The sequence below is a fragment of the Varroa jacobsoni genome, unplaced genomic scaffold, assembly GCF_002532875.2.
Source record: "Varroa jacobsoni isolate VJ856 unplaced genomic scaffold, vjacob_1.0 scaffold_1235, whole genome shotgun sequence".
Taxonomy (NCBI): Eukaryota; Metazoa; Arthropoda; class Arachnida; order Mesostigmata; family Varroidae; genus Varroa; species Varroa jacobsoni.
Window position 1 is genome coordinate 31358 of NW_019214137.1, and position 15777 is coordinate 47134.

The following is a 15777-nucleotide window of genomic DNA, read 5'->3' on the forward strand; positions in this document are numbered from 1 at the left end:
TAGATATTGTAACGTCACTAAAAATGGATGTTCCGTCATGTTACTTGAAATATTTCAGGATACACCCTCTACAACAGTGGCTATGGTCAACTTTATCTACATACACTAATTTTTGCTGTATTCCATTTTCAACTTAAATCTCGAACTTCTAAATTCGAATAATATCCTTCGTCAACTTTGCATATCGCCATTCTATTATCTGTTTCGGTACGCTGGCTGCATGCAGTTTTTAAAAAGCTTCCTCATTTCATCAGCCATTGCATTGAAAGTCACGTGATAGCTAACGCCAAGCCAATAGATTCCGCTCAGAAAAAAATTCCTATTCGTACAAAACGGTAAACCCGACGCCGATAGTTCTAGGCCCCAGCTCCTAAGGACAAACTTCTTTTTTCGTACGCTAAGGGCAAAAACTGTATTCGCGAAAAAATGTACGTCGACAATTTAAATCTGGTAAGCCTAAAACGACATGCTATTAGTGGAACATGGGGACGCGACATGAAATTTGGTTGGTTAGGACAACTTAGAAAATTGGGCTTCAAGCACCGACAGATAGGGACGGGTATTTCCGGTCAATTGAACGGTATGAAGAATTTGTAACGAAGTTGCTTCTGAAATTTGAGAGACTTCTACTTCTATTCTAAAACGGTTGATATCAAATACAGTTATCGTGAGTTTAGCTTGCGCGCAGAGCTATGCGAACTCCGCAGGGTTTCAGTCGGTCCGAATATTTTGTATATTTTAAACCTTTCGCTACAACAGAAATTAATCGTTTAGAGGCGACTATTACAAGAGTACTATACATGTATTAAATTTCTGGATTTGACACCCATAATATATTCGAATGTCAATTATGGGTGTTGACAACTGAATAAAAGTTCATTTATCGACTAGGCCCATTATTTGTTTCCTCAAGAACAGTAAACAATATTCTAGAACTCCTGTTTCTTATTAGCTGCAGTATTTTAGTCCAACAATCACAGATGCACTGTATTTCTAGCGTTGTATCAATGTCGTTTACCCATTACATTTCTATGCCAAATGGGGCTAATTTATCCTATGGAAATGTTTGAAGAGGTGCTAACAATGTATTATTAGTTAAAGTTAGCTGAGACCTCTTTTCCTAGCATTAACGCTCTGTCGCCTTAGTAAACTTGAGGATGATGCTCTGAGCCAAAATGTAATCAGAACATTACATACGACGAGAATACTTACACTGTATGAGACTAAAATAAACATTAATATTACTAATTTTTCAATCGTATCTATAATATTAATTTTGGATTAAATACTAACTTTACTTTAAGAGTAAGCTCTTTGAGTAGCCGTTACCTCTCGCAGGCATCCAGGTTCAATTGATTACCCCCAAGAAGATGTCTGATAAGAGGATTTTTCAGAAAAACTTTTAATAATTTTTTTTTTTTTGAAACTTCGGTTCATCTATATTCGACAGTTATACGCAAATAGCAATAATCAAATAGCATTTGCCCAACTTCCCTTCAGCCTATTACAATGCTCATAAAAGGGTAAAGAGGTTCATCTAAAAATTTCTGCTATTAATTGTTACTACAAAAAAGAGCGACAATCATCTTTGTCGTAACGTTGCACCAATCCGACTATTTGCTGCTCTATACATAATAAAGTTGCAATCTTCTTATTAGACAAATCACTTGCTCCAGTTATATGCGATCATTACTGCAATGATTGTCACCCTAAAACACACACGTGTTACAAATAATTCGTAAACTTTTAAATGTACCATTTCTACCCTTCGTTACTGCCAGTCATACTTTCTATCGTTTGAAACACAATTTGAATTTGTTTTCCAAGGTATTATATATACATTTACGCTCGACTAGCATTAGCCATCTACACTTCTTGTTTCTAGCTGAAATTTAACACTTTGTATCACTTTATTCCTACAAGTAACCTTCACAAGATTTAATCTTTTGTGTCATATCTTTTCAATTGGTTTCATCATTTCCTCGTTTACTTCAATACTTGGTATCACTATCACCCGATGATATCATCCTACCTGTTCTTCTCGAAGTTATCTTCTTGTCTAACCGCCCGTTTCCCACTTTTGAAGTAAAATACAAATGCATTCATCCATTCAGCGGCATGGCAGCCGCCAGAGTCTCGCTCTGTTATGGTCGATTCTGAGTAAAACCTTGGAAGAGTGGGTTTAGCGTAAACCTTTATAGTATCACTTACCCATACAGTATCTAGGAGCAGCTGTCGTACTAGCAGCGGTAGTAGCAGTAACTCTAGAGGAAGCCCACTGCCTGTATCTACTTTCTCCCCTGTGTCGACCGTGTATAGAGGACCGTTCTGTGTCTGTGTGAGGACCAGTCTATGTGTGTGGATGGGGGTTGGATTGCAAAGAGAACAACAAACGACGAATATATGGTCGACGAGAAAGTATTTATTAGTTATGGTGATGAATCAATCAAGTGCTCTGGACTGGCGCGGCGTGCCATGATGAATGTCATATAGCGCAATAAGGATTTTTGCGTTTGCTCACATGCTGTCTCGATCTAGCACCGAAGACAGTGATTGTTGGTGAAACGGTGTCATGGAGGAACAACGAAGAACATACCCAATGGTTCTGTGTGTGGTATCCAACCGCAGTTTTCTGTGAGTCCTTGTGCGAGGATGTTTTTGCTATGTGACGCTGCTAATTGACTCTAGAAGAGCACCATTAAAGGGACCGGCAGCTGGAGCCGTGGTGCTCTCCAGATGAAGGAAGATGTTTAAGATTGTTAGTATCTTGCCAGGAGAAAAGTAGCCCCATCACCATGCCTGCTTTAGTCGGGTTACTTTTAGCAGCGTATTGTTAAAGTCACTTGACCCCTATAGGGGGAGAACGTTTTGGGTTACGTGGGGACTACACGCCTCGCAAATGTGAAGTGCTCTGGCGCTCCATTGGTTGACTTTCGCACCGCTTCACATTGTAAGTTCTAGTTTGTGGTCAACGTTCCAAATCATTATGGACGATTCGTTAACTGATTCGATGTTTGAGGAGCCGACCGATAGGTCGTTGCTCGCACGTGAATGGCTCTTTGTCAAAATACTACATTGCATCGAGGCCGGTAAATCTAAGGCGTCCGGAATTCTACTCGTTGGAGGACCTGGCAGCGGCAAGACAACGGCTCTAGGAGAAATCGCGCGCCCTTCAGAGTCGGACTCGAGGCAAGCAGAACTAAATAGACGGCTTATTGCCAACTATCACTGTGATCCTCAGGTGCTTAGCTCGCTTCGATTATCCAATTTTATTCTCGATCTTGTCGATCAGCTGAGCGCTTGCCCACTTCTAACTGGTTATCGGGATCGGCTTGAAAATCCGGAAGTTGTGGCGGTGCTGCAGCCGTCTGAAGTTGAACGATTTCCAGATGAAGCCTTTAAAAAAGCAGTACTGTTCCCACTTCTGGAGACGGAGCCACCAGAAATGTGCTGCGTAATTATTGTGGATGGCATTGATGAAACAGGGCCCGATTCCGAGGTAAGAGGGATTATGATGTAGATACGGCTTAGCCAGGAGCTCGTAAAGCGAGGAAGTTTGTGAACTGCGTTAACATAGTTGGATTTGCGTGGGCGATTTTTCTTAGAAACGTAAAAAGAATGAATACTTCAATTCATTATACTATGACGGTATATTTCGCAGAAGTGTCTACCTTTTTTAGTAAGAAATTATATAATGCACGGTTTTGTCATCAATTAATAAATAAAATGCGTTTATATACACAGCTGTCAATAATTAATTAGGACATGTTTTTAATTATTGTTGTTGTAAGATTTTGCAACTCAACGTTTGTATAGGATCTATACATGTTTATCCTCACCTACATGGCTTACCTTGTACATTTGCTTCAATAATTGCTTGCGTGGAGCCTTACTTAATACGAAATGTAATGACGCTTGTTGTACATTATTCTCACTGTGCTTAAAACGGTCAAACTGAGCAGTAGTGATAGGTTTAATGTTCAATGTAACGAACATTATGATGTTTATCACTGCTGGCATTTGGTAACATCTCCCCGCGTTCTTCTTACTCCGATGGTCGATTGTTGCAGTGAACTTTCCACTTCCATGATTCAAATACCGCGGATTAACGAATGCTTTCAAGTAATAGAGGCAACCGCGGCGAGAATCGATAAATTTGAGTAACTTTTTTTGTCTTTGTTTACTAGATTGTTAAAAAAAAAAATACAATATTTTTGTACTGCTGGTGAAATTTTAAAGGAAATCCCAGCGCGTAACGGAGTGTTTTGCTGCCTACTTCAAACCCAGATTACCGCATTCCGTAGATGAACACGTTATCATTGCGCAAAAACGTCGTTGGGTTGCGCTGTTACACACAAATTTGTACTGCGCCAATCACAAGTAATATTCGATTAATGAGTTCCGCTAGTTATCTCCATACGTGATTACTTCAATTTGATTTCTCGGACTATTCGTGCTGCAATATCGGTTCTGCTATTATATACTAATCATCGACATCTTTTTGCGCAACCGTGTCTATCATCATAATTATATACTATATTTCAGTCGCAAGCGAGCGCTAGTTAAAGAACTTTTTATTACAGAACTTATTCGCTTACTATTGACATTATGGCTTGATTGAAGTTTAACAAGCGCTGATGCCTCCACGGTAAGCTTGACTTTCCCGGAAGAATATCCGAGGTCACTTTTTACCGTTTCGCATCTCCTGGAAGACTTTTCAAATGGTATCATCCTCCTATTTTATGCTTTGGCTCGATTTAAACCCATCACATTGCAGATTACCGCCGGCTAATTTCGCTAATTTATGTAGCATGTTATTATAATGGTTGCAGCACTAATACGCGTGTCCACCAGAAGACAACGATGTTATAATGGCGCGCAGCTTAGAACTGTACTTTTCATATTTTAGAGACTTTTTTACTTGCCATTTTTACCGTTTTAGTTTTATTAGCCATATTAGTTTATTTATTATTATATTATTATTATTATTCGAGTTCGGTTGCTGTTTTGTTTCTATATAGTAATAGTGGTCAACCTCAATGAATAATAATTAACCTTTTTCTCCCTATGGAAATGGGCCCGGGAACTCATTTTCAACAAATCTGTTAATTTTAAGCCGAACATGATTTCATTATTTTTTCCCAAAATATTATTCTCTTATATTGTTGAAGTTCTGTTTTTGACTAAAGTTTACCCATCATTACTTTAATATATTTATATATATCTTTGGATAGATTTGCGTCTTCTTTTATGACTTGCTTTCAATAACTATGCAATGCTTAACCATAAAACAAGACCGATGTATATCGAAATGGGGCTGTTTTTGCTTCTATTAGGCTTCTTTTAACAATGCGAACATTTCGCAGCCATGAAGTTGCCAAGCAAAAATATTTAAATAATCTCTCTTAAGTTTGATTTGAAAACTTTCACGATAGATTTTGAGGTCTTGGGAGCGATAATCTTTTTATAATTTTTCTATAATTCTGAAAGTATCTCTAATCTGTAATTATTTTTGCCAGGTACACCCATCCAGGCCGTTTTTTACAATTTTATACTCTTACAGATTTATTAGACAGACATGATCATATTCCTGCTTTGAGTTTTCTTTGCTGGATCGAAATTAAGTGACTAATATTCTCTATTATGCGACTCCGATTATACTCTATTAGGCAACGATGCCTACAATAACGGGTGCTTTCTGCAAAATGGCAACGATATTTAAGTCGCACGCAACACTGATCATAGCTAGACTTTTACAACCATATATGGAAACTATCGGGGCAACTTTGTAATCATTTGAATTAGTTTGCATATCTACCTGATATTACTTTGTTTAGTAGCTCCCTTTAATTCATTAAAAGGATAACAAACGGCACCCATTTAACTACCTTGACCACTTAGCACCTGTGATTTAATTACAATAATCAGATCTATAATATAATAAATAATTTGTTTTCTGAACTTAGTAAAAAGCGCTTCACGCACGCCGAATTGAGATCTGGAGTCTCTATACTGGTGCACTGGTATCGTGTAAACCCACTGACCGTTGGAGTATCTTCAATCAGCTCGCTGTTTTTTTACACCATTAAGCATTTTCACTGCGTTTGTTATCTGAACTATATCATTTTGATACAATACAAGCTTTAATTCTTCTCGGATTTGCCTCACAACGGTCATTGCTATTGATGATCCATCTGCTAAAATTCCATTAAGTATCTCTATTCTATTTGGAGTGGACAAGGACTACTTAGCAAAGGTGCAGACTGATATTTTTGTAGAATATTATCTACATGCTGAGTTGAGGTTGCAGGCCGATATTACTGTAACCAGATAATTATTTTGCACGATGCTGATAGTTGTCCGATTATTATTGCTACATTATCAACGGTTCCCGTGTCAAATTCACGAAAAACACATTTCAACTATTACTTGTTACGTTTCATTCGGTACTTTATTGTATCTTTGTATATCTATTTACTTCCGGTCTTACCACTGAAAACATTTGTTTTGGCATCTAGTGTATATTTTTACATAGAAAATTGTATTCTACCAAATAAAAGCCCGTTTTTACATGCTATATATAGCACTTGAATAATTATTGTTTATTAATCATCGAAGCTTTGTTTTTAAAGACAACATATCGAACCAGCGCCGTTTGTTCCTTCATGAATGTAGATCCTCCTCCGTTACGGAAGCTTGGACCAGCTCATAACAACAGGCAGGGCTATATGCTCACTAAATTTCATGACGTGTCTAGAGTATCGAATGTAATTGTAAGCTCAGGTTTTCACTATTTTCCAAATGATAATAAGTTTTTATATAAATTAATAATAACAAAATAATCTACATTTAGATAAATGTGCATATTGATATTTAAGAAATAAAAAATATAAATAACAAGAAATAATCAGAGAAAATATTTCGCCACTCCTTTAATTATATATTGTCAAATACGGACGTAGGAATACATTTACTTCGAGTTAGGTTAATAGAAGTTCATTTGTGGAGTTTCCGGGACGCGGCATTCCGTCACAGGAATCTCTCGAAAAGGAAAAAATATCCAGCATCATAAAACTCTCGTTATCCATTTATTTAAGAAATGTGAGAAGGCCACGTCTGTCCGCCTACCGCCCGATTTTTTTCTAACAACCTGACAATCGCTATTTCAATACTTGCGTCTGTCTCAATAGAACAACGCGCATGGTATAACCACAGATATAGGTACTTTGACTGTCTCTAAAATATTATTTTATATTGAGAAATGCTTGGCAAAATATACGCTACTCAATTTGATAATTCCGATTAACTTAGTTGTCGTATATGTCTCGGAACGAATTATTCGAAACAACGGGGCAAAAGTGCTTCCAGCACGGCGTAGCGCCCAATGAATGTCCTTTTTAGCGCGCCAAAATTATATCGTTGGCAACCATTGTTCACGTTTACCATTTCCCTAAATCTCGATATCAACTTAAGTGGTCTCTGCGTTTGCGATTAACCAGGGTAGCAGAGTTGCTGTTAGCGAACATTGGCCCACCTACCGTTGGTTCATGGAAAGCAGGAGGCCCAAGCGACGATTTTCCCTTTATTAGCCTTAACATTCTCGAATGCAACGACTTATTGCAAACTTGAGAAATTCGCTGGTCGTGTACACTTTTGCTTTAGTCGACAAATGATCGACTATTGCGCACCTCTGCTACGGCTGTTTTTGACGCTTTCGCTGCTGGTACTGCCACCCAGGATGAGGCTCAACCAATCGGAATGCCACTGATACACTGTTCCTACCACCTCGAAGGCAGATGGTGGTCAAGAGAGCTCATGTTTTATGGACGTAGAGCGTTGTCATTCTTCTAATATGTGCCATGATACATCTTTGTCCTTTATTCCAAGACTTCATGTTCACCACTTCCTAGACGTTGATGTCGGTGTCAGCGGGCATGAGTACAAGAAAGGTGTTGATAATAGATTCGTCGTTAGCGGCTAGTCTTATTTATTGGGAAGCGATTCCTAAGATAGTCATGTATTATAGGTGGGTAGATCTAGGGGTAACTGGGTGTATTGTTGTAGTAATAGGTTCTTGTAAACAATTCTCAGGTGCAAATGAAGTCACATTGTATCAGGTACTATGACAGTTTGAAGAGTGGTCACTTGGATGGTATGTACGGTATATGGTATAACGAACAAGCGACTTTCGATTAATAGTGTTTGGTCGTAATTTTCTCGGCAAATATTTCTATTTCTCGTACATACATTTGTCGACACACAATAACATCGCTCCGTTAATTCTTACAGTATTGTTTCTGCTATAAAGTGCCTGATCGTTATTTATAGGAAATCCAACAACACCTCAGTTGAGTTGGATACAAATTCCTTTAAAAGCTTTGGGCTAATATCATCTATTGTTGCTTATATTTCCTGCCACCCGATCAGACATGCAGATCCAATTATTTTCTCACGTACATTAGGGAAAAAATTGGTACATTAGAGCTGAAGTGTGGGCGATTCTCCTAGTGACATACTACTTAGTCAATAAACAACGCGAGTGGTGTAAAGGTCTGGAGAACGTGTGGCCGTAACAGCAACAAAGGGCTGGAAAATACCTAAAGATCAACCAAAATTATGGGCAAAGCACTCTAGAAATAGAATAGAATTCGACGACAGATGTGAAATGAATTATTTTCTATTTTTAAACAAAATGGTATTTCGACAATTTTCGACATTTAGTTAATATTGTGTTCTAGAATATATGTAAATCATGTTATAACTTGATAAGTTTCACTTCTTTCATATTACTTCTGAGAAGAAACAGTACAGTAAAAGCTGAAGGGAAGTGACGTTATTGTATGTCACCAAATATACGAACAATGAATATATGAAGATTATATGATAACTTATGTAATCAGAATAACTTGGACAAAGCATTAAAAAAACAGCCAAAATAGTTTCATCTTATTGAAATCAGTTTTGTTTTATTTCAGCGCGGTTTGATGTCTCATTCGACGCACACGGCTCGGTCATCAACGGCAGTGGATTCGGGTGACGCTAATTCGTTATGGAGCGAGTCTATCTCCCAACTGCTATCTGTTCACCACCAATTATTTCCTCCGTGGTTAATGCTTGTGTGTTCAGCGAGACGCCAAAGTCGTACGATCAGCCGACTCTTCACGGGATTCCGAAAGGTCAGTTCTGTGTCGCATGTTCCACTTATTAATTCATTAAAAAAGCTGCGAATTACTTACACTATCAAGTGCGTCTTCCGAAACACGTATCCAAATCAAGAAAGGTAAATGTGTGCGTCATTGAGACGCAACTGGTATCGGAGATCAAAACACGTTATGCTTAATCTCCGCCATTGTATTTTTGATCTCTGATTTTGTTGTTATCTTCCTGCGAAGCTTTTCGCGAACTATCATTGGAAGTTGTACCACGACGAAAGCTCTACTGTATTTGATCAGGTTTCTTTTTAAAGAAACATTCGCGAAACCACTCAGCGCATCAAGGTAAAATTCGTCGTTGGATAAGCCAGAAGTGCATATTGGAACTTTTCAGTTAATTTGTACTTTCTTTTCGTTGGGAGCTAGCCACCTAACGCAATACGTGACCACAGCACCGGACGTAAAAACACGAAACAAATTTTTCTTTATCTGTACCTTCTACCCACAGCTGAAAACAACCGAGCGCATGGATCTCCGCGTGTATCGCTATAATCAATAGACGCAAACAGGTGGCACCGGAAGCTAAGCTTTAAAAGCAATATCTCGTAAATTTACGGCTATAAGCAAACATAGTAACTGACGTTACTAGCATTACGAACGGTTTTATATTATCACAACGACAGAGGCGATGACGCTGGGCTTAAGAATTTGCTAAAATGAAATGACTGAAGAAGCCAATGCCGTCGGTAACAACAGTATGCGGTCTGTATGTTAAGTATACCTATGGTGGATGGTCTTTACTTATGAGCACAACGGCCGCATTCAACAAAAACAACAAGAAAATGCTCGTTGAAGTAACCACTTCGAAGATCGTGATAAATGCGTTGCTAGATTAATGAGCCCTAACAAGCTTTTTTTTTTTGAATAATTGTCCTTCTGTACGAGCATTTGAATACAGTTAGACTTTTCTCAAATTCATTATCTATTTACGCGAGTGTGCAGACAAGAAACATAAACTTAACAGGCAGTCCTTTTATATTAAGAATACCAATAAATCTATGAACCCATCTATCAATTATTGGGATTGATAAACAGTGGTAATTGACAAGCTGGGAATATCTAAAAAATGGAGTCCAAACATTTTCTTTGAAAATTGTTCTAAACATATGAACTATGACTGGCGTAACGTAATCTCCCGATGCAGGGACATACGAGCAAGCTTTCATACTTTATGAAAGTAAAGTATGAAAGTATTATGTACATCTTCATCACTCAATACGTAGTTGAGACTGAGCACCGAGATGCGTTTTTTTTCGTATTTCAATCAGCTTCTTAATCCATAGACGTGACTTATTTCGTCATTCTAGAAAAATCCGTAAATGTAATTTTGAAAGCAAGATACAATACGGTCTTGGTCTTGAAAACCGCCATCAACACAAAACATCACACATGATTCTGTTCGACTTCACCCTTACGTACTGTAGGATAAGTAATTTTTGCGTTGCCGTTCACGTCTGGTATGGTACGGGGTCTTTGTGTACTTGTCAGCTCACCTTTCATCCGCGTTCTTTTTATCGTTCCGTACTAATTGAATTTGCACTCTATCGAAAAGCTACGCCACCAAAGGGATTGGTAGCTTGACTTTGCTAACCAAGCTTTCCGAAAACCCTCTTGACTTTAGAAGTCACTGTTGATTATCGAATACCGAAGGCTTTTAACTTTTTTTTGCTTTAAATAGAGTGATATCCGTGGATCAGTTTGCATTTTCTGATTGAATGCAGTAAACGGTCGTGTAAAGTGGCCGCATTAATTAAGTTCTCGCAGAACGTTAGGAAAAGGGATTAAGAAACAAAATAGATTAAGGTTGAATTTGGAACCGACTGATCTGGATGGTTTGTTAAAAGATTTAGGTGAATGGAAGAGAAAGGCATTTAGATCTATAAGAAGTATTCTTCCCACAAGCTGGCGCACTAATTACATCAATTATGTTGGTGTTTACCAGTTTTTCAGAGTGTTAGAGTTCAAAGTATAAAACATTGAGTATTTTGAAGTGTTTTATATTTTGTTACCTAATTGGGCCGGCGTAGAGAAAACCAAAAATAAAAAATCTGACCGAAGCTTTTATACAAAAGTCTTCAATAGCTGTTTTCTTTGTATACGAAAAGCATTTGGATAACTATAGCTTACTATCAGTGTCATAGGAATCACAATAAGGAGATTATATGCTTCCTCTAAAGGCCGTATGACAAGTAATACTGCTTATAAGTGTATTTAAAAAGGTATCAGACGTTGAGGTATTTATGCGTTTTAGAATTTCAGATAGTCGCGTGTATTGATTTTCACAATCGCTTTACAGATCGCCTTAGACGATCTTCGAAAACCGAACGTTGTACGAGATATGCAGCAGTACATACTCAACCGACTCGACGCTGACGCTGGTCTACGAAAGCATTTGAGCCGAGAAAACGCAGATATGCTTAATCAGCTACATATCAAAAGCAATGGTAATGACAATTCTGTCCGCTTTTTTTTATTATTGAAAAATAAGTGAACTTGAGTGAGCAGTAAAGCAGTAGGATCGTTCGATGAAATTACAACTCTCGTCCACGTTAGGTATTTCTCTATTGCAATAAAAATCAGCTAAAGGCAGACCTAAAATTGTTGAAGGTAACCGGGCTTGTTTTATATTAACTATGTAGACGTAGTTCCGTTGTCCAAAATGCGATTTTAGCAGTATTCCGAGCATACCCATGGTCCTTTACAGCTGTAAATTAATGAGGTCCAAACTGGGTAGTAACCGTTGAAAATAGGACAAACGATGGAGATTCTTTTTTAAGAAATCGAGGCGTTAACCTTCGGAGCCACCAGAAAATATTAAGGATTCAATTAAGTGCCTACGGACATGTTTCCAGTGCGAACGCAATGAAGACAAATACGAAATGGCGCAGAAATCTAACGGCGCTTTATCCGTGCGTACGGGACAACTCTAATTGGTGCCCCGTTGTATTAGAGAGATCTCCAAATGGGGGCTAACAGATGAACAGGCGTGGCGATAACCGAAACATGATAAGCGGACATTTTTTTAGCATTTATTCATTCACTGTATGAACGGCTGGTTGAAATACGAAACACTCGTTTCAGATTCATTTCAAAGCATTACGCTACTTCGAAGTACAGTCTTTATATTAAATTCAAGTAAATATACAGCTAGTCTAAAGAAGTTCCACCGAATCTCAAGAGAAGGTCAAGACAACATTTTACAACGTACAATTTTGCACTTGATTCTCTTGTGATCCACATAATGGTACGACTTTCTTCAACCCTTTGCCAATTCTGTATCTTGTAGGTTGCTTACTATATCTAGAGCAAGTCCTGGATGGAGTTGTCGATAATAGTATTATCCTGCGGGAAATCCGCGACATTCCGGGTACATTGAACGGACTCTACCTTTGGTACTGTCAACGATTATTTGGATCAAAGATGGAGTTCGATTCACAGGTTCGACCCCTCCTCTGTCTCCTGCTCACAGCCACTAAACCTGTTCCGTTTGAGGTACGATGCACGTAATAATACCAGTTGAATATAAAATATAAAAATGGTCCCTATCTTTATCATATTATAAGAAGCCTCCAGTGACGTCAGTATTTTACAGAAGAGAAACTGCAAACAATATGTAATTCTGATATGCTGTTTCGAAATGTGTTGCCAGTTAGTCGTTCGTATCTGCAATGCGGTATATTAACTGCCTTCATCTAAGCCAATGCTAGAACTAAGAATACGGACAAATATCCTTGTTTTGTAAGTGTAGGTAGCCGTTGATTTTTATTAAATTATTTTTTATGTATTTTTTTAATATTTTTCATTTTTGTTATTTTTATTATATGTTAGCAGTAATTCCGTACCGCGATTCTTGCAAAACCTTTATTTACTATTTTTTTTTTGTTTCAGGACGTATATCAATGTTTGTGGGGCTGGGATTCGGAGCTAACCCGCGAAGGCCTATTGAAAACGTTGAAACGTCTATCGAAGATTGTATCACCGTCCTCACAGCATCGACGCAGACTACGTATCTTTCACCAAAGTTTCGCCGAATGGCTTTGCGACGTGAAGCATTGCACACAACGGTTTCTCTGTAAACCACAAGTTGGACATGCAATGTGGGCTCTTCGGTATGTTACTCCTTAGGGTTTCATGTCCATCATTAGAGACTATAATGCCGGAAGCCTATCGTACATGTATGCCTTTGTAAAATCTACTACATTTATTAGTGCTAGCGTCTAACTAGGTTTTAACTATTTGGACCTTTCATATTTTTGGGTGCTTTGTTTGAAATCTGTTAGAAGGTGTATGTCAACAAATTATGGGAGATAGGATGGCCTATATTTTTGACGGTATTTTCTGTCTAAGATCTGTTTCGGTCGATCGGTAATCTTTTTTCTTTTTTTTTATTTAAAGGGGTAGATTTTTTGTAAAGAGGTATTACTTTGATGCTAGTCGAAAATCCATGATGAAACAAGTCGGAATAACCTTTATATTCCCATATCTAAGCCGATATTTCTACATCGCAAAACAGAAAAACAGCGACAAAAGGCAAAATTTACTTCTTTTTCACTTACAATAAAGGTTGAGAACACAGGGCCATCGCCGCCGCTGTTAACATGTTTCAGATTCTAGGAGGTAAGCTCGCTTTTTGCAAAATTTGTTCTCCTGACTAAATAGTATCCTATTCGTTAAAGGTGTGTAGACAGTGGAATTATATTTGACACAAATAAAAGCAGCCGTTTAACAACATGATGGCGACTGCCAGCACCATTGCCCTGAGGCCGTATTTGCCCATAGTGGATATTGACATAAAGGTCCGATGTAAATGTATACAAAAATCCGACAGAAACCCGATATTTACGGCTAACTCTTGTATAAATTTGATTCACTTTTGTTAGGTAGATCCGATTCTGAGACATATTTATCGCTTTCTATCGGTTTCAGCTATTCGACATTATGCAAAGCAACTGACCTCACAACTGAGGAAAGCTCTGACCTGTGGCATCATCTGCGACGAACAGGATTATCTCAGCATTACCAAGCTATGTGGCAATCTCATTGTACAGGCGAACCTTTGCGGGAGAGTACTCTTATGTACACCTCCGTTAGTTCTCTGGGGGCAACCGATAACCACGCACTGCTCAATAATTCCTTGTTGCTCGAAAATAAAGTTGTTCGACTCCTTCTTGAAGCATGTTCAGCACCGAATTTAAAACGGTACGGTCGATATTTAACAAGCAGTACTCGAATTATCTAAACAATGACTATCACTGTATTATATGCCAATATTGTATCTTTCAACCCTGCTATATAGGTCAGTCAGGTCATGAATGAAACCAATGAGTATCATCGTAGGTTCGTGAATTCTTAATACTAAGAAGCAGTTCCAATGTTTGGGCTCAGTCATTTAGCATAAAGGCAAGGTACAAAGTTGTATAAACACTGGCGGAGTGGCTAGTTCGAGCTTTGTCAATTATAGGTACTGCACGACAGGTATAACCACATGAAAAAGTAACTACATATGTTTTTGTGAAATGGAATGCTAATAAATCGTATTGCCTTCCTTGTACGGTAAAATTAATGTTCAGAACAAAGTATCGAAGGCGCTTATTTAAAAAACTTAATTTCACCGATATTCAGGTTTAAAAGTTGTGTGCAACTCGACGAGATGGAGAATGACGAAGTTACATCTGTAAGTGAGCTGGCAACATCGTTGCTCGAAGAAAGCCAATTGGCGAGTCTTGCGCCAGACACCGTCGACGAAGCGGAACCGTCAAGTCAGCGAACGCTGCTGCACCGAGCAGCTGAGGAGGGAGACCTTCAACTTGTAGCTCGCCTTGTAGAGATGGGCGCAGCTATCGAGAATGCAGACCGAAATGGCCAAACGCCGCTAAACCTCGGTGAGATCACTGTTTTTAAGTACAATCTTCCTGCAGCAGCCTTGATTTTTCAAAAAAAAAAATGTAGTCGGTATGTTTTGTGTTGCCATTTTTTCTTGTGTTTACCCCCATTCAGCGGCTCGTCAGGGTCATCTACAGGTTTTAGAAGCTCTACTGCGTGCTGGCGCGGCGGTGGACCGTGCGGACGTCGATGGATGGACTCCGTTAAGATCTTCGGCCTGGGCGGGACATGCAGCTGTGGTGGATGCTCTATTACAGTTTGGAGCACGGGTAGATCTGGCTGATGCCGACGGCCGAACAGCACTGCGAGCAGCTGCTTGGGGCGGTCACGATGACATCGTAATGCGGCTTCTTAAGGCCGGGGCCGCAGTAAACGCACGGGACGCTGAGGGCCGAACGGCGCTAATTGCAGCTGCATACATGGGGCATTCAGCTATAGTTGGTGAGTGGAATTTAACCCCGAATTATTTCGTACTTTCCTATTGTATTATACAGAACTCGACCTTTAGGTACTAGGAGCCGAATGACTTATGTATTTACGTCAAAGGCAAAATGCCACATAGTGTATCTGTCAAGATCATCAGTTGCTTTGGACTTCTGCACTGCTGTTTCTATCGTAATTGATGGAAATTAAATTACCTGTGACAATATCTCTCAACAAGACTATTATTATATATATACAT

At 38.8% G+C, this 15777-nt stretch overlaps 1 protein-coding gene across 1 annotated transcript in view; it reads left to right on the top strand.

Moving 5' to 3' along the window:
• Nucleotides 1-2145: 2145 nt before the first annotated feature.
• LOC111267884 (uncharacterized) overlaps nucleotides 2146-15777 on the top strand; it is a 19950-nt gene continuing 6318 nt past the window's right edge. Inside the window, exons 1-8 of the mRNA XM_022846446.2 lie at nucleotides 2146-3499; nucleotides 8976-9176; nucleotides 11509-11656; nucleotides 12499-12704; nucleotides 13101-13321; nucleotides 14139-14411; nucleotides 14835-15094; nucleotides 15210-15536. Coding sequence (XP_022702181.1) covers nucleotides 2987-3499; nucleotides 8976-9176; nucleotides 11509-11656; nucleotides 12499-12704; nucleotides 13101-13321; nucleotides 14139-14411; nucleotides 14835-15094; nucleotides 15210-15536 — 2149 coding nt within the window. The 5' untranslated portion in view covers nucleotides 2146-2986. The remainder of the gene's footprint in view (nucleotides 3500-8975; nucleotides 9177-11508; nucleotides 11657-12498; nucleotides 12705-13100; nucleotides 13322-14138; nucleotides 14412-14834; nucleotides 15095-15209; nucleotides 15537-15777) is intronic.